This window comes from Primulina eburnea, chromosome 1, assembly GCF_022965805.1.
Source record: "Primulina eburnea isolate SZY01 chromosome 1, ASM2296580v1, whole genome shotgun sequence".
In the NCBI taxonomy this organism is placed as follows: domain Eukaryota; kingdom Viridiplantae; phylum Streptophyta; class Magnoliopsida; order Lamiales; family Gesneriaceae; genus Primulina; species Primulina eburnea.
This window is the reverse complement of record NC_133101.1, coordinates 10,319,652-10,346,731: the sequence shown is the minus strand read 5'-3', so window position 1 is coordinate 10,346,731 and position 27,080 is coordinate 10,319,652. Positions and strand designations below refer to the sequence as shown.

At 33.5% G+C, this 27,080-nt stretch overlaps 2 protein-coding genes across 2 annotated transcripts; one reads left to right on the top strand and one right to left on the bottom strand.

Moving 5' to 3' along the window:
* Positions 1-12,779: 12,779 nt before the first annotated feature.
* LOC140811206 (protein ANTAGONIST OF LIKE HETEROCHROMATIN PROTEIN 1-like) lies at positions 12,780-14,192 on the bottom strand. Its single transcript, XM_073169078.1, has one exon. The coding sequence runs from the start codon at positions 14,140-14,142 to the stop codon at positions 12,904-12,906; it is 1,239 nt and encodes a 412-aa protein (XP_073025179.1). The 5' UTR covers positions 14,143-14,192; the 3' UTR covers positions 12,780-12,903.
* A 987-nt stretch (positions 14,193-15,179) lies between these two features.
* Positions 15,180-16,281, top strand: LOC140814308 (uncharacterized). Its single transcript, XM_073173252.1, has 2 exons — positions 15,180-15,559; positions 15,649-16,281. Exons 1-2 carry the CDS (start codon positions 15,263-15,265, stop codon positions 16,279-16,281), a joined length of 930 nt encoding a protein of 309 aa, XP_073029353.1. The 5' UTR covers positions 15,180-15,262.
* Positions 16,282-27,080: the final 10,799 nt, after the last annotated feature.

The window sequence follows — 27,080 nt, the reverse complement described above, 5'->3', positions numbered from 1 at the left end:
AGAAGCATACGTTGAACAACCACCAAGTTTTGTTATTCACTCTTTTTTTGATCATGTTTATCATTTAAACAAAGCTTTATATAGTTTTAAACAAGCTCACAGAGCTTGGTATGAAACTTTATCAAAATTCTTAAATGATCATCATTTTAATGTAGGAACAGTTGACAAAACTTTCTTCAAATTTTCAAAGAATTGTCATATTTTACTTGTGCAAGTATATATTGATGATAATATTTTTGTGAGAAAATTGCCAAGTTAATGTAGAAAAAATTTGAGATGAGTATGATGGATGAACTGACATTCTTTATTGGTCTGCAAGTGAAGCAACTGGAAACTGGTACTTCTATCAGCCAGACAAAATACACGAAAGAACTGCTTAAGAAATTTGGCATGGAATCATGTTCAGCTGCAAATACTCTTATGAGCTCATCGATTAAATTAGATAAAGATGAAGGAGGAATATCAGTTGAGACGGCACTCTACACAGGTTTAATAGGTTCTTTATTATGTATAACTGCTAATCGTCCTGATATGATATTTGATATTTGTATGTGTGCTAGATTTCAGGCAGATCCTAAGCAATCGCATTTTTCAGCTGTCAAACGCGTATTAAAATATCTTTAAAAAAAGCACACAAAATGTGAGTTTATAATATGCTAAGGACTCATCTTTCAATTTAGTTGGCTATTCAGATGCAGATTATACAGATATAAGCTTGATCTTAAAATCACGAGTGGATCAAGTGAGTTTCTAGAAAACAGACTGATCTCATCGTTCAGCAAGAAGCAACCATCCATAGCAACTTCTACAACTGAAGCAGAATATCTAGCTGCTAGAAGCTGTTGTGCCCAACTGCTCTGGATTCAGCAACAACTGAAAAATTATGGAGTCGTTGCAGAAGAATCACCAATCTTCTGTGACAATACAAGCACAATCGCGAAAAATACAATCCAGTTCTTCACTCCAAGATTTAACACATTGATGACAGATATCACTTCATCAAAAACCATGCTCTAAAGAAAACAATCAGGCTGGAGTACATATCAATTGAACAAGCAGCTGACATCTTCACCAAGCCATCACCCGAGACTAAGTTTTCTTACTTTCGTAATATTCTTCGTTAATTGATTTGTCTTAAACTTAATTGCATTATTTTATGTCAGCTAATGTAGTCAGTTAGTAGTTATGCATTTGGTACTAATTTTCACTTAGTATCGGTTAGATTGTAGAAAACTTACAAGTAAAATTAATATATAGCAATGAAATGAAATAAAAACTTTATTGATAATACATAACTGCTATTACACGGTTTAATTCTATTTCTACTGCATTTAGCCAATCTGATAACCATAGGGACATCTCTTCAGAAATTTTACTAAAATCCCCTGTGAAAGCTATTTTTTGCAGTATAATATTCTCTTTGATGAGCATCAAGAGGTAGAGACCTTCATCAGTTACAAGGTCTGAAGTATCAATGACGGAGAGACGCCGTTTATACTTGTTTTCAGTTGCCTTCTGTTCATCAGTGGCAAATAATTTATCTCTCTGAATAGTTTGCAAATGATGAATCTTCGTCCAGGTGGACATCACTTTAGCAAAAACGAATTCTTCAATATCTTTCTTCCAAGTTTCCACGAATGAAAGCCTTTCTGCAAGATTGGGCCTTCTGAAACTGCTTGCTTTGTCCATCTGCGCTTGATCATTATTATCAGCTAAAATATTTTATATCTGATAAGTTTAATCTTATTTATAGACAGAATCTAACTGAATAAATGAAAGAAGATGAAGAGACATCAGTCAAAAAGATGCAATTAATTCATTGATGATGAGATTCTCTTACTCTTTTTTACTTATATGCATTCATTTAGGGAGAATGTTGATTTTAAATTAGTTAACTTGTAAGACAATTGTCAGTTGGTCTTCAACTGAACTGATTCAGTTTAGGTGGAGTAATTATGAAATTCAATAAGGGAAGGAAGATAAGAGATGAAGAAGTGCACTTATGATTAAATTGTTTATTTTCTCTTATTTTGAATCTCTCAACCTTTATTGTAGCCGTGAGTCATGGCCTAACGTTATAAGTTTGAAAAGACCTATTGACTGGGCCATATTTCTCCAACATTTAGTGGACAAAGATATGAAAGATAAGCTTGTAAAGTTCCTTTATATATAAGAGCACTCCTTGAACTAAAACACCTTTGAGGAATATGAGTTTTGACTTCCAAACTACACACGTCTCATTATATTGATCTTTTCTGGTGAATTCTTGGGTTTTGAAGTTGCAGCGAAAGTAAATTTTATGATTTTCGAAGTGTGATATTTTGATTGAGTGTGACGGAATTTGGTAGGTTAAAAAGTGTTGATTGTGTCATTTTTTTGTGGTGGATCATTGAAAATTCCTTCGTTATATTTTTATTCTATGATTTGTTCGATGACGAACAAAGGCCAAGTGTTGAGGGATTGATAAGTCCGAATCTTATAGAAATTTTAGGTATTTGATTTTATAATATTTGCACTTATCTAGAATTTTTATCTCTAATTATGTGGTTATTTGAATTAATAATTGTATATTTGAATAAAAACGAAAAGTGTTTAAATTGGAAGATAAGATAAATTTACTAGATTTCAAAGGAAACAAATTATCAAAAGAAAGGAAATAAAATATTCTTTTATTTTATTCCTCGATGAAATTGAAATTTTGGAAAAATCTATGTAAATCTTGATAAAAATCTTATCTATATCTTTTTTTTACTTGACATGGGCTTAAAAAGATTTGAAAGACGAGGCTCATTGAAAAGAATAAAAGGAGGCGAAGCGTAGAGAGGGAGAAGAGCAGAAAGGAAGTGCAAAGCAGAAGCCTATAGTGAGGTAGTTACAGCAGGAAGAAGAACATAAGGGGAAGAAGATTGAAGGCAGAAGCAGGAGGAATTCCTCACGCACGCTACAGATCACTGAGAATTCTTTTCATTCCTTCTTAACACTATGTTTTCTTCATTTAAACATGAATTTGCACTTTTGTTATGAATTTATGGAGTAGAATTTTATAGTGCCGAGACAGATAATTTTTTATGTTTTAAGTTTGATTCAATTCTATTATTTATTTTTATTCATTGATTGATGTCATTTATCAAGTGTTCTTTTAATCTGGTCAATTAAATTGAATATCTGTTGGTTATTCTAAAACCAAAAGGCGATAGATAAATATTTGTTTCATACATCAATCAACACATGGTTAAATTGAGTAGAAATAGTATTCGATTTCAGTGTGCGACTTTAGGTTGAAAAATTGAAATTTCACAGCGACTTAATGCAGTTGAATCTAATTAAATTCAGTTATGAATAATTGAACTGTTAGATTTAATTAGATTTATTAATTCGAGAAATCATTTAATAGATAATTTTGGGAATTTCATCGTGAATGAAGTAATTAATTTATTGAATTTGAATTTGACACGTGGATTATAAGTTTGTCTCGGTACCGTTGTGCGCCTTAGTCATTTTTAAATAATTTGAATTTCGTCTAAATTAATAGTTTGGATTATTTTTGCTTTAGTTAATTTATTTAAATTGTTTAAATTAGTTTCAATTAATTTATCTCATCTCACTTGAATGTGATTAGTCTAAATTAAGAAAAAAATTCATATTCTAGTATTTAAACATCGATCTATGTGAATACGATACTTGAACTCATTATCCAATTACTATTACTTGACCTAGTCTGCTTGCTAGAATTATTTCCAACCGAAATCATCGGTCAACTATCACCGAATTTGATGGTAAACAAAAACAAGTTGGAGTGAGAGCACCACTTATCACTATCATCGGCACAAATACATTGCCTTTCGCAAGACCAAAAGGAGAGGTGATACGTGAGACGTGGATGCAACTATTACATGGCTCAGCATTTCTTGTAACGTCCCGAAAATTTGAAGATCCAAGTGAACCACATGCATGCAAGTTATTAAATTTCTTTGGTATTTTATTAAATTATTTTAAAACATTAAATGCATGTTTATTTTATTAATTATGTGTTTAATTAAATGATTTCTATTTTTAACAATACGCAAATTTATCGAATCAGAGAAATTTTTGAGGGTTCGGCTAATATTTTCAAAATCTTTCCCACATGAAATATTTTTCGGGAACACATTTAAACTTAATAGGCCTACTTTTAAGCTTGTTGGGTTTAATTAGCTTTCTAAAACTTTAATTGATAATTTAAAGATCATTATATATTATTTAACTATTTAAAATACTACCTAAACTCTCAATTATTCCTAAACCTAGTCATTTGTTACCCAACCAGCCGACACCCCATTCAGAATACCATCTCCATCTCGGTTTCATCATTTACAACTAAAGGCCCCATTGGTTTTCCACTTGTTCTTGCAAAAGAATTTCCTCCTGATTTCACCTCGAGTCCCTCGTGTTTGTGCATCATTTCAGGCACGCTTTGTACTCTTTTTCTGCATCATACATATTTATTATGCTGGTGATTGTTTTTGTGCATGAAATTTTTGATCTAGACTTATGCATGAGAAGTTTCTTGGTTTCCTTTTCATCATGGTGTTTTCTTGTCCAACTCTCACGTTTGTCTGAATCTATGCAAGGGGCTGCTGTAACGTTGTTGCAAGGGGGCTGTGCAGGTCAGGATTGATGAGGTTTAGCTGCTGGGGTTGAGGGTTGGACGAGTTTTTTGTTGTCAGGTTGGAGGCTGTGCGGGTTTGGGGATCGTGTGGGGGGCCGATCGAGAGTTCTGTCCATCCGGTTGTGTGAGGGCCTTCTCCAGACCTGGACCAGACCCTGGTGAGTCTGATAGGGGGTCTGGAATGGCTCAAACCACGTTGGAGTGACGGATCGAGCGATCGGGCCATGTTGGGGAAGGGTAGCCGTGATAGGAGCTCCTTGTGAATTCTCGATTCATAGCGGTGAGCGGCTTGGGATGGGGCTTGTGGCGTGGGTCTGGTAGGTCCATCGGGGTGTTGTCTTGGTCCCTAGTAGGTTGGTTCGTTGCTGGTGCGAGCCGGGAAGTGCTAAGATGCGAGGGAGTAATTTCGAGTTTGGAATAGGGAAGCTGCAATTTTCCAGCAACAGTAAGAAGTTTGCCTCGTGAGTTTAGGGGCTGGAATTGTTGGGTTTTATGACTTTTAAGTGGTTGTAAGATATGATAAAATGTTTTTAGGAATTTAGTAGAGTTTCGAGTCGATTCCGATTAAAACCGGGACCCCGATCCAAGTTTTAAAACGAATTGGTTAAGTTATAAAATGGGCTCAAGTTTACATCTAAGAATGCTTTTAAAAATGTTATGGGACATTTTAAGGAGTTTAGTAAGCTTCGGGTCAATTTTAGAGGTCTAGGATTGAAACAATATTTTTTTGGTTTCCAGTGGCAAAATGATCATTTTGCACCCGGGATAACATTTTGGTCGTGGCAACGCCCTGAGCACAAATTTATGATATTTTAAATGTTTACGCATCATGTTTATGATTTTTTTTAAACAATTATGATAAATATGTTGCATGCTTGGTTTAAAGAAAAATTATGTATATGGATGCTTCTATTTAAGTGATGAATATGTTGACACGTTTTGAAGGAAGTGATTTAGTTGTGACTAACACGATGACATGTAATGTCGGGACTCAGTGGGCGGGCAATGCTGTCGCTGATGATCCTCGTCGTCGGGTACCGTAGTTACACGTAGATGGATCCGTCGACTAATATGATGATACGAAAGTCACAGCTAATGAACGGAATTCCAATTAAGAAATTTAACACGTATATGCTTATACGACTATACATGCTATGATTTTACCATGTTTTGATAGGACACTATTATGTATACGATTTTACTGCAGACATAAAATGTATGTTCATTATGCTATTTTTCACTGTTGTGTGCTACGTATATATACTTGTTATTCCTGGTACAGGTGCGTTAACTCTTTAGACTCACTAGACATGTTTGATGCAGGTGAGGTAAACGAAGAGGAGACTGGAGGTGCCGAACTCTGAGTAGGCAGACCCGGTGCAGTGACACGACCCGAGGACCGCATGTTTCTGCACTTTGATTATGAGATTTGAGAGGAGATGGATATTTTCATACGTTGATTTTTACTCTTTTATGTTTACGTATGATTTTTGGATAAGTTTGATTAATTTAAACTGCATTGTTTTTACTGTCAAATAATTACGATCATTTTAAATGTTATTTCGAAATGTGAGCTTTAAAAAATATATATATTTTCGCACTTTTAAAATGAGTAGATGTTACATTTCTTATACCTTAACTGACCCAAAAGGTAAGGGCAAGATGATTGAATAGCCCAGACCAAACAACCCGATTCAAACTCATATTGATTTGCTACGGGAAGATATCAATGAGTTTTCTGAATCAAAGTTGGAAGCTTAAAAGGAATGGGTCAGATTTAGAACTGGAGTGTTAACCAAGCGACTGCATAAGACATCAGTTTTGAATAAAGACATCAGTTTGGAAACAACAATTCTCAGGGTAGTTAAAGCTGCCACAATTTCTCAAGCGCTGGATAGAAGGGATTATTTCTTTGATCTGATGTGTGCCAAAAGGCTAGCTCAAGTCATAACTCAGCTACGCAAGAACTATGATCCTACCAGTCCAACTGCCTATAATGACAAAGCAGTTTATAAATAGCTGGACACGGAGCTCATGTCATCGCAGATAAAGATCAAAGCCTGGGAAATGGATCAACAGTTGTTTATTCAAGCAACTTCCCAAAGTCCGACCTTAGAAGAGCAGGCTGAACCTTCAACAAATCAGCCAGAGCCATCCAAGGAAGTTGTTGCTGCACAATCTGAGCAAGCAACTAATCTTTCTTCCAAGGACGCCCAACCCCCATCTTCTGCTCATCAAACTTCTCCAACAGGTCTTCGACTTTACTCCAGTGTTGAGCTGTCACTGGCAAATGTAGATGAAGTGATACAATCAGTTTCCGCTGACATCCAGCTGAATGCTTTAACTGAAATATCAGTTGAAGACCCGAGCAAAATTGAACAATCAGCCTGATGCGAACACGGGTGGTCAAGCCCCAAAGAAAGCATGATACTCTTTAGAGTTTTCGGAGGAACCAATCACAAGGAGAAGACTGAAGGGGTTTAAAGAAGCATTGTATGGGCTTATGAGCAAAGAAGAAGGATTTACAAGCAAGATACAAAGTGCTGAAGGGTTCGTGATGCATGGGAGTAAGTTTGGGAGTCATATGAACATTATTCAAGCATCCGCACACAACAAAACACAAAACAAGACAAAAGACCTCGCGCACATGCACCCAGAAGAGGCACGCATATGCCTCAGAGGCTATTTTACAAGAAACTGAATAACCAGTTCAGTCGTCTGCCATGACTGAACAAGTAGTTCAAACTGGAACTGAAGTTGCCCAGTTGCACTCTGAACAAACTGAAGAAGTGAAAATGCCAACTAAAGAACCAACTGAAGTATCAGCTGATAAGCCAACTGAAGAGACTACCAGCTCAACTGCTGCTCAACTTTCTACCTCTGCTGAAGAGACTCATCAGAAAACAGTTGAAGATACTATTCCAGTATCAGTTCAAACCGAGACTGAAGCAACAGATACGACCTTGGTTATTTTCAATGAAGAAGACAAAGAACAAGAACCAGAATCATTTGAAGCCATGTCTCCTGAAATATCGGTGGCTGCTGAAATTATGCTAGAAGGAATTCAGGACGGTTGCACACACTTATCTCAACGATTTCTGATATGAATTCAACCCAAATGTTGCACACATTGAAGATTGATTCTACAAAGAAGAGTACCTTGAAGAGCCTTAACCAGGTGACCAAAGACATCACTGACTTATTCATCTTAGTAGATCAGTTGAAGAAGTACAGAGTGACAGTTCCAGCACTTTTCCATACTCAAGACACGCCCAAATGTCGCTCTGATTTTGTGCAAACAGTCATGACAAAGAGAATGGATCAGATGCAGGAACAAAAGTTGAATGCTATATCTATTGTCACATCAGAAGTCAGTACATTATCCAGCAAAGTTGATGGGTTTGACAAAAAAGGGTAAGAACAACAGCAACAACTATCTAAGAAAAGACCAATTCAACCAACTGATCAAGGACCAACTGATAAAAGAGCAAAGAAATGAAAAAGTCCAGATCAGTTAGAAGACAGTCTCTATATTCAATTGAAAATTTTGGCAGATTTTCATCTAGTCGGTAGAAAATTCTTTTATTCTTTCATTCTTTGTATGAATCTGTACACTGAAAGAGTTATCTACAAGAGTTCACAATTTGATCAGTTCATAAATTCTAAGTTTTATCAAACACCTAAGAAAGAGAAATTGTTGAAATCTTAATTTCGAAATTTGACAAATTAAGCGTGAAAAGATGGAACAACTGATCGAGAAAACTGAAGGTAACTGAACTGAAGATTCGCAAACTGATAGTTGCCCGAACTGAAGATTAATGCGTATATAATCAAGGGAAACTGAACTAAACAAAGCTAACTGAACTGTGTAGTCAACTTGACGATTAATTAAGACTAATCAGTTACACAACGATCAGTTAAGACTGATCATTTACACAGCCACCAGTTAATCCTATCGGCTATAAAGCGTCAACTGATAAATCAGCTTCACACATCATCAGTTAAGGAACGTAGCTATCAAGCGACAATTTGTACAAGAGCAGACTGCGACTTATAGTGGGAACGCCGCATTTCAGAAAACTATAGTGTACGATTGTCAGAAGAATGTTGACGTGTCTAACATATATAAAGTTTCAAATGCATTCAATGTTACCTTTGGAAGCAAAGCCTATAAATAGCCGAGAAAGATTAAAAAAAACGAATTAACCAGTTAGCAAGAACTCTGCGCATATTAATTTTCAGTTAAGTTTCAAGTAAAAGCTCTCAAAAGCTCGTGCTTATCATATATATTCATAGCTTTCAGGCTATAATTTTTGAGATTATGCACAAACATTCATTATTGTAATATTCGACCTTTTAGAGATCAGTTGTGCTGAAAAATTTCATCAGTTGAGTACTGATAAAATTATAGTGATACTAAGAGTTTCAGTTTGAGAGTCTTAAGTCCAAACTGAAGTAGGTTTGTACAAATATTTGTATAGATCAAAGTCTTTTAGTGAATATCTTATCTTCGAGATAGAAAAGGTGATGTATGAGTGTTTGAAATCTTAGAACATCCATAAATCTTGTGTCCTTTATTCTTGGTTTTATCTTATCTGTCATTCAATTTATTTCTGCACTTTCATTAGTTAACCGATTGTCATTGACAAACAAGTTCTCGAATTCAGTTTAACTCTAAACTTATCGACTCTTCGAAAAGTTGTGAAAATTGTAAAGTATTTATTCAACCTCTTTCTAAACACTTTATCACGTTCAACATATCCTAACAAACACTCGACCCAGTCCAGCATCTCAACTCGACCCACCAAAACTCGTCCTACTCTCATCACACTCGACCCAAACACTTAGCACACTCAACACACACTAACATGCTCCACCCAGTGCCACACCGAAACAGAAACAAATCTAATTCCTACAACATTACAATACTAGTAACAGCATTACAAGTATACTTGCTTCTTTTATAAATTTTCGAATGATATGTGATTATATTTTATTTTATTTTCTGTGAAAGAATAAAAAAAATTGCTAGAATGAGGGAAACCATTTTGAACAACGTTGGGACGAGACTAATTTTAAGAAAAAATTAAAAAATAAATCTAACAAATTAATTAGTAAATCAATAATATCACATAACTAAAAAAAATCAACTCCCTAATGCAAATAGTGATTGATCATGTGTTTACAAAACAGGATCTTTTAACAAACATGTGCCAAACAAATCTGAAAAAGTTCCAAGACAAACACTAAACATATTCAATTCTAACGATGAAAAATTACAAAAGAAATAGTGAAGAGAAACTTGAGAATACCATTATCTTCTCAGCAACGACAAATTTCATGGATTTTTGTTCAATATTTGCCATTACAGTACACACACAGCAGCAGCAGTCACAAAAATTTGTAAAAATCGGGCAACGAAAAGGACTCGAAAAACAGCTTAAATCATTACGCCTTTCAATCCATCAATTACAGCGTAAGTGTGGATAGTTTGTTATACGGCCTCTTTTTGGGTTTATACCCTTTCAAAAGAGATCGATTTCTGGATGTTTAACCCGAAAAAACAAAGAGAAGACGACAGAATATTAAAATCTCGGTCCCATACCTTCTTGCTTCCCTGATTGGGTGTGTTCGTCTATCCTTTTGCTGGTAATGTTGGCCACGTTTGGTTGCTTCTAGTGCGATACAGGATCATTAACAATGAAAATGTATATTCCTTCCAAGCTACAAATGAAAACTCGCTCCATCTATTCGATTTAAAAGCAAGATTGTACGAAAGAACGAAACCTACACAATTAGTCTGGCATACCTGCTGGAATTTATAAGATGGTGAATGTAGTTTGTTGGAAAGAAACAAACTCGTCGGGTTCGGTTCTTAAAGGTTTTCCAAGATCAAACCCTTTTTTCATACTTAAAACTAAAGTACTTAAATTTATATTCAATTTTTATAAATAAAAATATTATGTGATTTTACTTATTAATCTAAAAATATATATTTACATTTTTTGAGCTGCAAATATTAAAAATATAATATTAATAAAATATCAATTATTTTACATCTTTGATTTTCGTGCAATTTCGACGCACAGAATTGTCGGCATTTTTAAAAAAATATTATAAATTAATAAAAACATTCTAAAAATGTTGCAAATTGAAAAGGTTTATAAAAATAGTATAATCTGTGAATGTTGCTTCGGATTCTTAATTTTAAAAAAAAAATTAAAAAATAATAATCACTAAGAATCCGTGACCCACTACCACGTATTCAAAATCTGGGTTTTTTTTTATTTTTTGGCACATTTCAAGAACCAAAGAGAATCAGCATTACCCTTCTATTTAATGGCCCCGAGTCTTTCAGAGTCTTTCAAACACATACACATACACCGAGCCTTTCGAATGTTTCGGCATTTCTTTTGATTCATTCGCCCAAAATTTTTTTTTCTTCTCGCTCCGTTTTTCCGCCACATTTTGTGTTAGTTAAATTCCTTTTCGGTCGGACGTTGTGTTTATAACTTATTTGTTATCGAGAATTGTCAGGTATTAATTTATTTTATATTATTGAATTAATGTTGTTTTATAATTTATTTTTTATAAGAATGTTTAACATTTACGGGTTATTATATTACTTGTTGATTTTATCATTTATTTCATACGAGAGAATCTTAAGAGGTAACGTTATTATTTTTGTTCATTATATTTTTTATTGTTCATTGAAATATTGAACTAAATTTGTTTGAATGTGAAAATCTGGAGTAAGTGTTGCAATCGTAACATATGAAATTTTAATTATTTTTATTCAATAATCAACTATTAAAAAAAAACTATATTATCGTGAATCTACTTAGCACACAAAAATTTCAATCTCATCAAGTGTAAATGACTATATCACTTTATATCCAAAAAGTATTATAAAACATCACGATTTTTTAATTTAAAATTTTATAAAAAAAATACATAAAGTGTCTAATTTTAATTTAATCTCTAGTTTTTATACAAAAATTAAAAACTTTTAAATCTTGTATTATTGCTTATTAAAGATACTACTAAACATTTTAATTAATTAAATACGATAAATGTGTGGAACCTTAACGGATTTTTTTTTAAAATATTATAAATTAATAAAATATTTAATAAAATATAACAAATGTGAGAATTTTGCAAAAATGTAACAATCCGGGAATCAAATTCCCGGATTCATATTTTAAAAAATAAAATTGGTGCTGCCACGGATTCCGTGACCTTCCCCATGACCTCCTCCCCTTCTATTTAGTTGCATGCACCCTTCCTTCTTCTTGCCGATCATTCCATTCGCCTTTTCAATTCTATTTCAATTTGTTGGATTCGGTATTTCCATTCGCCTTTTGAATTTGTTGGTTGTCCACAGTATTTCCATTTGTTGGTTCATCAGTGACATATTATTCCGTCTTCAGTATTTTTATTTGCGCAACGTTAATATTTCCGTTTGTTAGTAATAATTCTCATCGATTTGTTATCGAGACTTGTCAAGTATTATTTTATTTTATTATTGTTGAATTAATATTGTTTTATAATGTATTTTTTGTAAGAATGTTTAACATTGACAGGTTATTATATTGTTCGTTGATTAATCATATATTTCATACGAGAAAATCTTCAGAGGTAACATTATTATTTTTGTTCATTATATTTATTATTGATCGTTTATTGAGACTCGAACTAAATTGTTATATTTTTAGTATTATTATATTATAAAATTACTAAGACGAATACTAATAAGGCCATCTCCAACCCATATCCTCTATTTTTCACCCTCTATCCTCTAAAATAGAGATTCATGATCTCTATTTTCAAAAACCTTCTCCAACCCATATCCTTTAAATATTACCAAATACTCTATTTCTTTAATTTATTTCATTTTCAACCCATTTCCTTTAAATATTAAGAAATACTCTATTTTTTTAATTTATTTCATTTTCAACCCATTTCCTTTAAATATTACAAAATATTTCATTTCTCTAATTTATTTCATTTTCAAATACACACATATATAAAATTAATTAATTTCATAATGTATTATTTAACTAATTTTAATTAATTCGTTAAACATAATACAACTACATGTGTATTCGACTCGTTTATTTCAAACAATACATTTATTTTGTCATCAAATTGCAAACAAAAGACAACATTCATCAAACAGACATAAAATAAATATCAAGACAAACATAAACGACACATGATTTAAAGAACAACACACAAATTGACCATTAAAAATACTAATATTCCGAATTACTGTACTCCTCCCACAAATGGTCAATAAGAGCATCTCGGAGTGCATAGTGAGCCGATTTATCTTTTATTTTACGATGGCGTGCAAGAAACTCTTGAAATCGGACATGCTCATCAAGTGCCATTTCAACATCTGGGATGGGTGCCTCGCGATAATCTGTGACTGGCACATTCAATTCTCTTTCGTCTTCAATAATCATATTATGCATTATAATGCATGTTGTCATGATATCATGCAGCACTTGTTTGCTCCAAACTCGTGCAGGTCCAGTGATTATCGCCCACTTTGATTGCAATACTCCAAATGCTCGTTCAACATCTTTTCTACAACTTTCTTGTCGTGCTGCAAAATATTTCTTCTTTGGACCTTGTGGATTGTGGATTGTTTGCACTAGAGTAGCCCACTTTGGATATATACCATCTGCTAGGTAGTATCCCATGGTGTATTCTTTTCCTTGTATGACATAGTTAGCAGGGGGAGCTACACCATTGGCCAAATTAACAAAGAGATGAGATTTTGATAACACATTAATGTCATTGTTTGAACCTGGCAGACCAAAGTATGCATGCCATATCCACAACTCGTAATCTGCTACGGCCTCCAAAATGATGGTTGGTTTTCCGCTACGACCAGCATATTGTCCAGCCCAACCTGTTGGACAGTTCTTCCACTTCCAATGCATACAATCTAGGCTTCCTAGCATCCCCGGGAATCCACGTTGTTTTCCAATAAGGAGAATCCTTTCAATGTCCTCAGCATTTGGAGACCGAAGATACCAGTCACCAAAAACCTCCACCACAGCCCGACAAAATCTTTTTAAACTTTCAATCGCAGTAGACTCCCCGATTTTAATATACTCATCCGTTGAATCTGCAGCCATACCGTATGCTAAGATACGCATTGCAGCTGTTATCTTTTGGTATGGGGACAACCCGGGCCTCCCCAACGCATCTACTTTCTGTACGAAGTAATTGTCATGTTGTTGAACTGATTCCATAATGCGCAAGAATAACTGACGAGACATTCGAAAACGTCTCTTGAACATTGATTCATTGTACATTGGAGACTCAGAAAAATAGTCATTGTACAAGCGTTGTTCGGCAGCTAATCTGTCTCGATTAATCACAACATGGCCAGTGATCGAGCCTCGACGGTGCAAATTATCACTTTCTTGGAAGTAATTGGAGACAACGGTAGCACTGTTTATGAGTTGGCTTAAAACCATTTGTTGTTCGTCAATGCGATTCAACTCATTCTGTATGTTGGCACTAGGTTGATCTTCGTCGTTAGATGACGACGAGGACGCATAGAAAGAAAAACTTGAAGGACCTCCTTCATGAAAATTCATTTTTGAGCAAGTTGAGTAAATTATCAAGAAGTCACTGGTCTTTAAATAAGTGGTGACACTTATTAGTTTAGTTATGTTAGATATTTTAATTTATATTTAATATTATATGGAATAAAAGCCAACTCATTTTTTTTTCACGGGTTGTGTATTTCAATAAAGCCAATTGAGATGCATTTCAAATAAATGCCATGTGATGGGTTGTCTAGTGGTGTCTAGTCATAATCAGTTGTTGTCTAGTGGTGTCTTGTCTATATACTACCTGTGATGGGTTGTCTAGTAGTGTCTAGTCATTTTTTTTCACGGGTTGTGCATTTCAAATCAAAGCCATGTGATGGGTTGTCTAGTTGTTGTCATCTAATAAAGATGCATTGTACATTTAAAATAAAGTTCTTTCAATACACACATTTAGATCATATTTAATTTAATTGAGACCGGCCATGTGATGGGTTGTCTAGTGGTGTCTAGTCACAATCAGTTGTTGTCTAGTAGTGTCTTGTCTATATACTACCTGTGATGGGTTGTCTAGTGGTGTCTAGTCATTTTTTTTTCACGGGTTGTGCATTTCAAATCAAAGCCATGTGATGGGTTGTCTAGTTGTTGTCATCTAATAAAGATGCATTGTACATTTAAAATAAAGTTCTTTCAATACACACCTTTAGATCAGATTTAATTTAATTGAGACCGGCCATGTGATGGGTTGTCTAGTGGTGTCTAGTCACAATCAGTTGTTGTCTAGTGGTGTCTTGTCTATGTACTAGCTGTCACGGGTTGTGCATTTCTAATCAAAGTCATGTGATGGGTTGTCTAGTTGTTGTCATCTAATAAAGATGCATTGTACATTTAAAATAAATTTCTTTCAATACACACCTTTAGATCAGATTTAATTTAATTGAGACCGTTGATCCAGATTTTTTATCAAAATGTTTTCGCTATAAATTGAAGCATCATACGAAACATTGAGACAACTCCTACAAATTGAATAATTATTTACAATCAAATGACTTCATCTAAACGTGGTGCTGCCTTCTCAATCGAGGAGGACAAACTACTCGTGATGGCTTATCTTGATGTCTCCCAAAATCCAATAATTGGTATAAACCAATCACGCGATAGGTTATGGTCACGAGTGGCAGCTACATACAACGAACAACTCGCCGGTAACTCAACAGAGCCTCGAACTACTAAGGCCCTCCAATGTCGCTGGTTCAACATAAACAAGATTGTCCAAAACTTTAGTTCATGTGTTAGCCAGGTGGAACTTAGTCGTCCAAGTGGTGCTTCTGAGAAAGACATTGTGAGTAATTAATTTTTTTTATCATATTTATGTGAAACTATATTTTTTTTACTTCATGTGACTAAGATAAAATTTATACCGTATTATAGTTGGATCAAGCAAAAGCCTTATTTAAGCAATCAACTGGGTCGACTTGGCGGTTGGATCATGTATGGTCTTTGCTTAAGGACCAAGAGAAGTTTAGGTCATCAAACGCTATTTTACCGAATTTCATACCAAACCGCGGGAATATCGACTCATCCCAATCTGACTATTCTCCCAACACAGAATCACCAACACCCGATTCTGGAGGGCTATCTGGGTTTGCTATAAACCTGGATGAAGATAATCCATCAGGAGGGAGTTCTCAGCGTCCAATTGGCATAAAAAAGGCCAAAGCCAAAAGAAAAGCTACTGAAGAACACTTGAAGGACATTTCCACCATGGCCAAATGTACTGAGAAAATGGTGACTGTTATGGAGAATGCTGAGGTACATCGACAACAACTCATTGCTGTTGAGAAACAAAGGAATGCGATAATGGCTTTTAAAGAAGAAAACAAAATACTAAGGATGAACCCTATGTGCGTTGATGAATCGGTCCGTGCATACTTGATCAAAGAACAACAAAAAATTTGGCAGAAAAGAATGGAGACGGGGGATGGCTCCGACGGAACTTCTACACCGTTTGGACAGTTCTTCGGAGGAACTTCACCATCCGGGTTCGACCTTCCACCATACTAGTGTTCTCTCATGATTGCAATGAAATAAGAATGTGTTTATCTTTATTGTTGTATGTGTGTGTTGTGTGTTTTTTTTTGGTGATATGTTTATCTTTATTGTTGTGTGTGTTTTTTGTTTATTATCTACTTTATTATGTCTACAAATATCGTATGTTTATCAATTTAAGTTAAATCGATAATAAATGTTTGTAGTAAATTATGTTATGTATTTTTTTGTCATTACATTGTTCATTAATTCTATTTCGTGACTGTTATAAATTGTAAATTATAAATAATTCATGCAAAAAAAATAAAACAATTAAAATAAAATTTTCAGAATTAAATAATTCAAAATATAAAATATAAAATGGACAAAAAATTATTTAAAATTAAAAACATTTAAAAAAATTCGAAATTTAAAAAAGTGGCCAAAAAAATATTTAACATTAAAAATAAATAAAAAATTCGAAATTATTAAAAAATTGGCCAAAAAATTTGATAAAACTACAAAGGTTATATTGCAATTTTGAGAATGACATTTCTGTAATATTTCCATACTCCATTTCCCTCCTCCATTTCAACAGTCATCCTCCATTTTTAGAGGACAACTGTTCCATCCTCTAAAATAGAGTAGAGGAATAGAGATGGGTTGGAGGAGAGTTTGTGCTCTATAATGAAGGAGTACTCTATTTTGGAGTTGGGTTGGAGATGCCCTAATAAAGTAATAATAAATATAAATTGTTGATATTTGAAAAAAAAATCAAAGTTCGTATTTTAAATATATTTATATTATATTATTTAAATATGAGAATGAGTTAATATTAGCGGTTTATAATTACACATGTTTAAAAATTTAAATTTTTATATAAGTCATAATAATTTTTTTTTTATTAAAAAAACCATTGGTATTATTAAATATAAATTTTAATTAAATTGATTTGACAATATAAATTTAAATAATAATGAAAAAAACTTGTAAGTGATTCTTGAACTTTTATTATGATTGTATACATTATGTCATGGTTTTAATATATGTGTAAGAAATTCATAATTAAATTTTGTTATGATTGTATATATTATGTCATAGTTTTCGGTGTAGACATTGATACGATTGGATATAGTATCCCCCTGACCAGGCCCATTAGAATCCCTCGGTCTACTACATTTTCCCAACTGGTGAATTATGTGCATCGCAAGCTGGAGATTGACCAATCAAAATTCTGCATCAAATTGTCAACGAAATATTGTTATAGATCGTTGTCTCGTTACATTGAAGAACATGTCTATATCACAGATGATGATAGTCTACAATTTATGTTTGAGTTGCCGACACTGGATTGCATGTACTTGTATGTTGATTTATCGACAGTGTTGTAGAACGTAAGTGATTACGATTTTGATGTAGTCATGTCGGTAATAATGCAAGGTTTTGGAATAGTAGGTTTAAATGAAACGGGACCTTCTATGTATCACGTCGATGAACAGTCAGCTCAGACATACTCTGTGATCGACACTGGTCTTTGGGATCGCCATATCACGGGTCATACTGAAGAAGACTATGCATGGGAGATGAATAGAACACGAGAATGGGATTTTACTTCAAGGGGTTGGGATCATCATATCACGGTTCTATCAGGAGTTGATGTCGCATGCGGTTCTAGTAGAACAGGCCAATTGGATTTAAATTCATGTGATGATGAAGAAAATACCACAATTGTCGGACATTTTGATAGTTCTACTGGGGCTGCAAATATTCCCACCCCAATCACGGAACACATGCCTGAGCAAGATGATTTATTTGGGGACAGTTCGCATCATGTCATGAATAGCGATGATGATTTGTATGCTACATCAAGTGACGGAGAAGATGATCATTACGTTGACAATGCAAATGAAGGGACATCGACGCGTGTGTTAATGTCTGGAGCATCATTGACAGAGAACATTCCTATTGCACCGAAGCAACATTTATGTGAAATTCCCCAATTTTTTGATGAAGTCTATGACGAACAAATTCCAGATTCATTTGGTATTTCTTCTACATCACGAACAAACTTTTACAATCCTGAAAGGCCAGACCTTAGTGTAAAAATGGCTTTTAAGAGCAAAAATGATTTAATAGCTTCCGTGAAGGATTATTCTGTTTGGGTTTTGAGACGTGAATATATCATGGTCCAAAGTTCTCCGACAATTTGGAAGGTCAAATGCAAGAACGGGTCCAAGGTGGCAATTGTGGGTGGGGACTTCAAGCATCGTTGAAAAAAAATTTTGGCTACTTCATGATCACAAAATATGGTGATGATCACACATGCATGTCTACCCAAGTCGATATAGATCACCACAACCTTGACGTAAACATGATAGCCAGTACACTTTTGGGAATCGTGCGTTGTGATCCTGCATACGAGATTAAATATGTGCGAGAAAGTATTAAAGAAAAATATAGGTATGATATATCGTATGCTAAGGCATGACAGAGTTTGAAACGTGCGGTGGAGGTAGTCTTTGACACATGGGAAAGCTCTGTAACTTTGTTTCCTAAATATATGAGAGCTTTGTCGAAGTATAATCCAGGAACTGTTGTAGAATGGAAGCATCTTCGACCGTATGACCATCCACATAAAGTTTTGAACTTTGTGTTTTGGGCATTCAGACCATGTATAGATGGTTTTCGACATTGTCGCAACGTAATCAGTGTAGACGGTATTCATATGTACACCAAATATAAGCGCAAACTACTCATAACAGTAACATTGGATGCCAATAACCAGGTTTTGCCGTTAGCATTTGCGTTTGTTGATGAAGAAAATTATGAGTCTTGGCATTGGTTCCACGGTAATGTTGCACGACATGTTACCAGAGGGTGTAGTGGTGTGTGCATTATATCTGATAGACATGCGGGTATAACAAGTGCAGTTCAAGATATCCCTGGCTTCAAGCCTTCTCGTGGTGTTCATCATTTCTGTTTGAGACATGTTTGCTCTAATTTCAACAGTAAGTTCAAAAACATTCATTTAAAAGACTTATGTTGGGAAGCAGAAATACAACACCAAGTAGCAAAATTTAATGCGTCAATGGAGACAATTAGGACAAATAATGCAGCAGCTTTCACGTATTTGTCAAACATTCCAAAAGAAAAATGGTCATTGGTTCATGATGGTGGATGAAGACGAGGGATAATGACGACGAACATGTCTCAGTGTACTAATGGTGTGTTGAAAGGGGTTCACGTCTTCCAATAACTGCAATAGTGGAGATGACCTTACAGCGTTGTGTGAACTATTTCATTCAACGATGAGCGCGAAGTGATAAGATGCTGAAAAAAATCAATCATGGACCGACTATGCATACTCTAAATCTGATATGTGGTCAAAAAAGTCAATTGAACATCGAGTAGTAAGATTTGACCAAAGGGATAAAACAGCATCCGTCGCGACAGGAGGAAGACCAGGTCGTCAACATCACGTACTAGCTGTGAAAATTTCTACGCGTGATTGCACATGTGGTAAATTCACAATATTTAGAATTCCTTGTTCACATGTTATATGTGCAGCGAAATGGTTTGGTTTGAATCCCGCACAACTTGTACAACCATGGTTTACACTGAGCGAATACGTGAACACATACGATGGAAGATTCTACCCTATTCATGATGAACAATATTGGGATGAACCTACATTCCAATTACAGCACAATAGTGTTCGTCGACAAAGGAGACAGGCTGGTAGAGATCGCAGGACACGCATAAGAAACGAGATAGATCAGCCATCATCGAGGGAGAGACAACATGAGAGGTAAAAGATCTATAATAACGTATTGTACCTTATTTTTAAACCATAACATGTGAAGTTATTAATGTAATTACAAAATTGTGTATTAAAATTTTATATTTATTAATAATTCTTGTTCATTGCAGGTAGGTACAGGTGAGAAGATCGAGTCATGGTGCCTAATACTTATGTTTGTGATGCAGATTTTACAAAACAGTATTGTATTGTTATTACAATTCAGTGTTGTATACTTATGAAGATGTTTTAATATCAAGTGTGTTTAATTATTTGATTTGATTTAGCAATTATACTTATGTTTTTCATTACTATAACTTTATCCGTAAATTTATTAGTAAAAGAATAATAAATCACAATCAATACATTCCACAACTTCAAATGAAAATAACAAATTGAAAAACATACAACAATACGATGTAAGTAATTGTGCATCTCTAAATAAATAGTTAATGTTGATTGTAACGATGCCCCCAGTGCCACACGGTGGTCTTCTAATTACTCTACGTCCACGACCTAACATCTGTTCAGCATCTCCATGCGTACTTGTTTGGGCTGCAGATGTACTGGTATCGGCAATGTTCCCACCAACCTCATACCCTTCTGTCTCAGAATATTGTTATAATGGTATGGGCGACGTGTTAAATGTAGGGCGACTCTCATTCATACCCGGTCGAAAGTCACTTTGTAAAAATTGTGTAAAACTACCGTCAAATGGAGTGTAGTAACCAGAGTCATATGATGGAAAGCTTGAAACCACAGGCGGAGTAGTGTATCCCATATTTGAAGATGATGGTCCGGGTTCAAACTCATTTCGTGTCCACATCGATGGAGATTGCACATGAGCTGCCCGTGTCTGTGACAAAGATGCATATGCTATGTAACCTATATTTAATACAATAAATTAAAGTAACGTACATATGTAGATAAATTGAACATGTCTTACGATAAATTGTCGGTAGTTTGTATCAACAGAATGGTAGCCCATGATGTTTGAAAGTACCACTAGCAGCGAGAGAAATATTTGTGAAATTCGGTGATACCAACCAACATAGTCCACTGTGATGTCGGGTATACCAGGTATGACCTAATCCCCACCAATCACAAAATTATATCTGTCATTCCACATTTCTACATAATCTTTGTGATATGTCGCTCAATCACAGTTGTTCCGGCCTTGTCGCGTCAATTTATGAAAATTATCGAAATTAGTAACAGGTGACAGGATACATTAGTAATGAACAAGAATATTGTGTTAATATCGAACTTAGTAGCAGGTGGCACGTCAATCTAAATAAAAACGATTAATAAAATCATTAATATCATAATACATTGATATTCTCAATTTAATTCTAAATTTGTTTAAGCGTTGATACAAAAATTAGTATACAATTAATACTATTATTATCATTATTATATAAAGTTAATAACTACAAATAAAAATATTTAAATTACTGTATATTACTTAAAAAACGTATGTTAAAAAATATTTTTGTATTAATTAATATACGTATGTTAAAAAAAACAATTAATATACGTATGTTAAAAGAAATAATATTATTTTAAAAAAATATCGTGTAATAATTAATATCATAATACGTATGTTTAATTTAAAAAATAATATTATTTGTTAACATACCGTGTATTAATTGTTTTAAAACGTATATTAAAAAAACGTATATTACTAATAATTAATATTGTCATTAATGTAATTTTCTTAAAACGTAAAATAATACACAATTAGTACTTAAAATGTAAGTTAAAAAAACATATATTACTAATGTAATTTTCTTAAAAAAACGTATATTTAAACGTAAGTTAAAAAAACTTTGTCTAAAAAAACGTAAATTAGTACACAATTAATACTTAAAATGTATGTTAAAAAAACGTATATTACTAATGTAATTTTCTTAAAAATTAATATTTAAATGTATGTTAAAAAACTGATATTATTAATTGTCTCAATAAAAAAATTCATACAATCAAATGTAGTTCAATAAATCAACAAACAATAAATAAATATAATGAACAAAAATAATAATGTTACCTTTTAATATTCTGAAAAAATGTCCAAGACGCAAGCTAATAAACAGATAAAAATTTCTGAATACCGATGCTGGAAAAAAAAGGGGTTGCTCGGTGCTCGGTGATACAAAGATAATTGCTCGTGCTCGGTGCTGGGCGATGGAAAATGAATTGCTCGGGATCAATCAAATAAGCAGAGAGTCACGGATCTCCGAAAGGAGTCACGCCACGGATTCAGTGTGTCACGGATTTTTAGAAGAATCCGTGACAACAATTTTTCTTTTTCATTTTTAATAAAATGTTGAATTTCACTTTCACGGATTGTTATACTTTTAAAAAAATTTCAGATTTGTTAAATTTTAATAAATATATTTTTAAGTAATATTATTATTTTAAAAAAAAAACCAGAATTGTCTGGCGTGTTGCGTCTTTTTTGCAACTCATTTTCTCTTTATCTGATTTCGATAAAGCCTGTCATTTTTTTTTCTGTAAAGTCGCATTTACCATTTGAGTAGTCGTCCTTTTTATCGTGGTCATGTCAATCATATTGAATATGATAAACATTGTGTGAATATTTTTGTTAAATAATATTTATTTATTTTGAATGACTACTTTTAGAATAAGAATTTTTTTTATATATTTACCTTTATTAACAATAATTAAATATAAATAAAAAGAGATAACTCATATAAAAGATAATATTGTAATTTTAAATTAAAATGATTTGATTAACGTGAGATATATAAAATGGCAAAAACTTGTGTGAGACGGTCTCACGGGTCATATTTATGAGACGGATTCCTTATTTGGGTCACTCATTAAAAAGTATTACTTTTTATGCTAAGAGTATTATTTTTTATTGTGAATATAGGTAGGGTTGACCCGTCTCACAGATTATGATCCATGAGACGGTCTCACATGAGACTTACTCAATTATGAGTCAGTCTCATGTGAGACCGTCTCACGGGTCATAATCCGTGAGACGGGTCAACCCTACCCATATTCACAATAAAAAGTAATACTCTCAGCATAAAAAGTAATACTTTTTCATGGGTGACCCAAATAAGAGATCCGTCTCACAAATACGACCCGTGAGATCGTCTCACACAAGTTTTTGTCTTCAATTATTCATATTTTGTTACTTTCATGCAGTTTCATTCCACATACCATAAAAAAAAAAAACAAACAAACAAACAAAACTAAGAAGTGTCAAGAAAAGTAACAAACCTATTTTGAACAATTATTATTGTTTTTACGACATTTAATTAAAAAACCACACCTAAATGAAAAAGGTTAATGAGTTGAATCAGAATATATACTTTAAATAATATAGTTAACTAATTTTCTCCATCTACAAATTAAATAAATTAAATATATAAAAAATAATCAACACATGTAATTTTCAAAATATAATAAAACAAAAATCGAGATTAAACCAATGTTTTCATAATCAGATTGGTAATCGAATCAACCAACATTTTTTTGTCAAAAATTTAAATTTGATTTTATACATAGATCGGATGAAATTGTCTCATAAATATAGATATATGAAACTATATAACAAAAGACATGATCTTCTTCTTATTTTTTTAAAGATGTCATCATCATGGTCGTTCTTGTTATTCTTCAATAGCTTATATTATATTATTGAATATGAGCCAATTTTACTGATTAACTTTGAGATCATTATATGTTTTTATATAGTATCAAACAAACAAATATTTATTTAATATTATACATCAAAGAACTCTAAAATTGTAAATTTACTCATACACAAAATTATCTTACTTTTACTAAAATCTTATCCGAATTTAAATGACATAATCGTTTCTTATCTAATAATTATTATAAAATATGATAATTTTTTTATTTAATAATATATATAAAATTATATTTTAACATAAAAAAGATGGACTTGATTCATATTTAGAGTTTAAAATAATATTTTTGACATTAAAAAATAATATTTTTTCATAAATTAGATTTGTCTCTCAAAATTGATTCATAAACAAGATATGAATTTTCGTTTTGATAAAATTTTCCTATTTTTTTAACACAAAATAGACTCATATTGATTTTTTTTAATATATATGTACTGTATACAACCCATTATGTGACCAGAACATCGATAATGATGAAGGTTGTACATATTTTTGTGGTGGTAAATCAATCAAGCCTAAAGGCTAAGCCTAACGACAAAAATGTCAGAATCTTTTTTTACTTTTTGTTTGTTTTGGAGTCTTGCTTAGTCAGTGAAAGACATTTTAAAACAGAAGAAAAGGGAATAGGATATACGTAAACAGGCGGATTATTGAATATATCAGGACTAACATTCTCGTCTTTTCCTCTATTTTATTTAATATTATGACTGTATTTAGTCAGAGGATAAAATAAATTAATGATTAGTATGTAAATGATAAAGAAAATGATTATCATAAAAATATAATATATAGTGTAAAATAGTATTCTGTTTGATAAGATTTTTAAGTGTAGGATAATTTTGATTTTTTTTTTAAAAGACAAAATTGTCCTTTTTTTTTCTTTTTCTTGTCCCACTTCGGCGGCGGCGGTCTGGCGGCGATCCGGCAGCCGAGACGGCGGTGCGACGGTGTTTGGCGACGGCAGAGGCAGCAGCAACGGCGGTGCGGCGACGACGGTGCGACGGTGTCCGGCGACGGTCCGACAGCCGAGGTGGTTCAACCATGGTGAAGGAGGAAAGATAAAATTTGAAAGAGAGTAGGGATAGATGAAGGATTAATAATCCTACATAGGAAGGAGGTATTATTTAATCACACATAATACAACCTAATCAGTTATAGAAGAGATTGAGTTGGTTAAATAAAAATCATACCAAACGTTGGATAAAATAATCTACCCTACTTAATCTCATTAACCAAACGCAGTCTATATATATTATGATAATTAATCATTCGATAAATTTCATATATTTTTATTTTTATTTTATATTCAGATGATTAACTAAATATATTTTATGTATAAAAAACATAAGAGTGATTTGTCTTTATTAAGAAAAATGGGTATAAAATATTGATGACAAAAATAATAAATTTATCAATATAAATGCACTATCTTATACATAAAAATATGATGATATCAATGAAACCCATGGATAGTCAAAATAAAAACTCTATCGTCGTGTTAACATTTATGGTAAAAATGTGTTTTTCTCCGTACTTAATTTTGTTGTAACGAGAAATGGACAAAACGTTTCGTTGTGAGATGATTTCGAGTTGGTAGAATAAATGAACATATTATCAGTGACAAAAGTTCGATTTCCCTGGACAACACCTCAGAAAAGGACAAAATGTACAAATTAGTGTTGCTCCCAAGCCAAACACTCAACAGACAGGCTTTTGTAACAAACCTTCTGGTTGTCACGAAATTTGCAGGTGTGCCAGACACGTGATTGTGCCAAAGTTGTGAAATAATATGACTTCTAATACCAAATGTTGTATGTCTCGATTCGGTCGTAAGTTCTAACTCCTTCGAAATGGCTCAAAAACGCAAACAAAAATGAGGAATATGACAAAATTGCAGGGGAAATCCATTGACAACATCAAATATAATTATGTTGCTATGAACTTGATCAACGTTTTTACAAGAAAGTTGAAGGAATATGTAAAAAAATCAAATACTTTAGTGCTGGAAATTGAAATAAACATGCATGGAATTGAGAGGATTCTGCAGAGCTTTGCTGTAGATTTTTGTGTTGATTTTGTCGAGCCTATCTTTGATCCTTCCTGCTGTTTTTGTCACGCTCCACATGGAAGTTTCAACCGCATTCCACGATCACTCCACGATCTTTCATGTTGGGTAGTGGCCTTGACTGGTCGCATAGTTCTTCTCCTGGGCCAACTGCAATTCTCTTGTGCTTTCATCAATTGGTTTTTTTCTTGTGGGCTTCCAAGTGGACTTCATGGATTATATTTTAGGCACAACAATTGCCCCCTAGTCAATTTGGGCCAATGACTATTTTGGCCCATTTTGGCTATTTGGCTACTTTGACCAATTTGACCAAATTGGCTATGTTTTTTGTTTTGTTCGGTCTTTTAGATATTCAAAGCTAACGAACAATTATATAGTTGAAAGGAATGTTTTTATGAATTTGTAGAAGAATTGACAGCTAGAACACATGTTCTTCCTCCAACAGTTTAGTTCTCAATGTGCTTTCCCTGAACCTCTTCTTTGTCTCTTTCTTTTTCATTTCATTCCCCCAAATCTCCAGCGGCGACCACCGACCTTCCCCAAGAAACCGTCGATTACATCGCCTTTGTAATATAATCCAAGTTTCTGAAAATTGTCTTCATCAATCTCCTTTACATCAAGCACACCTTCTCAAGGTAGGTATATTGCACCATTTTTCTCAATCTCTATCACAAAAACATTGTAGAATTTGCCACATTTCATGCTGCACTCAAGGTGTTTGTGCATATGGCTGAATGAGTTTTTTGATGAACAACCCCTTTCAACACCCATTGCTCGCACTTCAACAGAGTGACTCCCTTGGTGTGCATATTCAAAGCTTTGTTTCTAGCTTCTGCAACTTATGTAATCTTCCATATGCTTACAAGAAATGCACCAGCACAAAGAATTGTGATGCTCCACAAAATTCATTGAAGATGAGATCCCATTTTCTTAAAGATCAACGGAGATGAAAAATCTTCATTGTAGCGCTGCTGGACAATCCAAAAGAAATTACCAAGATTTGAATAATATCTCTGTCAGCGGCTGGACATATATGTATGGAGTGTCAAATACATTGAGAGGAAATAAAATATGTAGGCTAGGGACAGTAGGTGGACGTTTTTACACTTGTTTGCCATGATTTGGCAAGTATCGTTTTTGATGTGTAGAGTTGGAAAAGTGGCGTGAAAGCCAAACTTTGTTAGTAAAATACATTGATGTTCGTGTATATGTTGATTGAGATATATTTGCAGGTGTTTACAATTTTTGACATATCACATTTATAAAGGAAACTCTGTCAAAATTT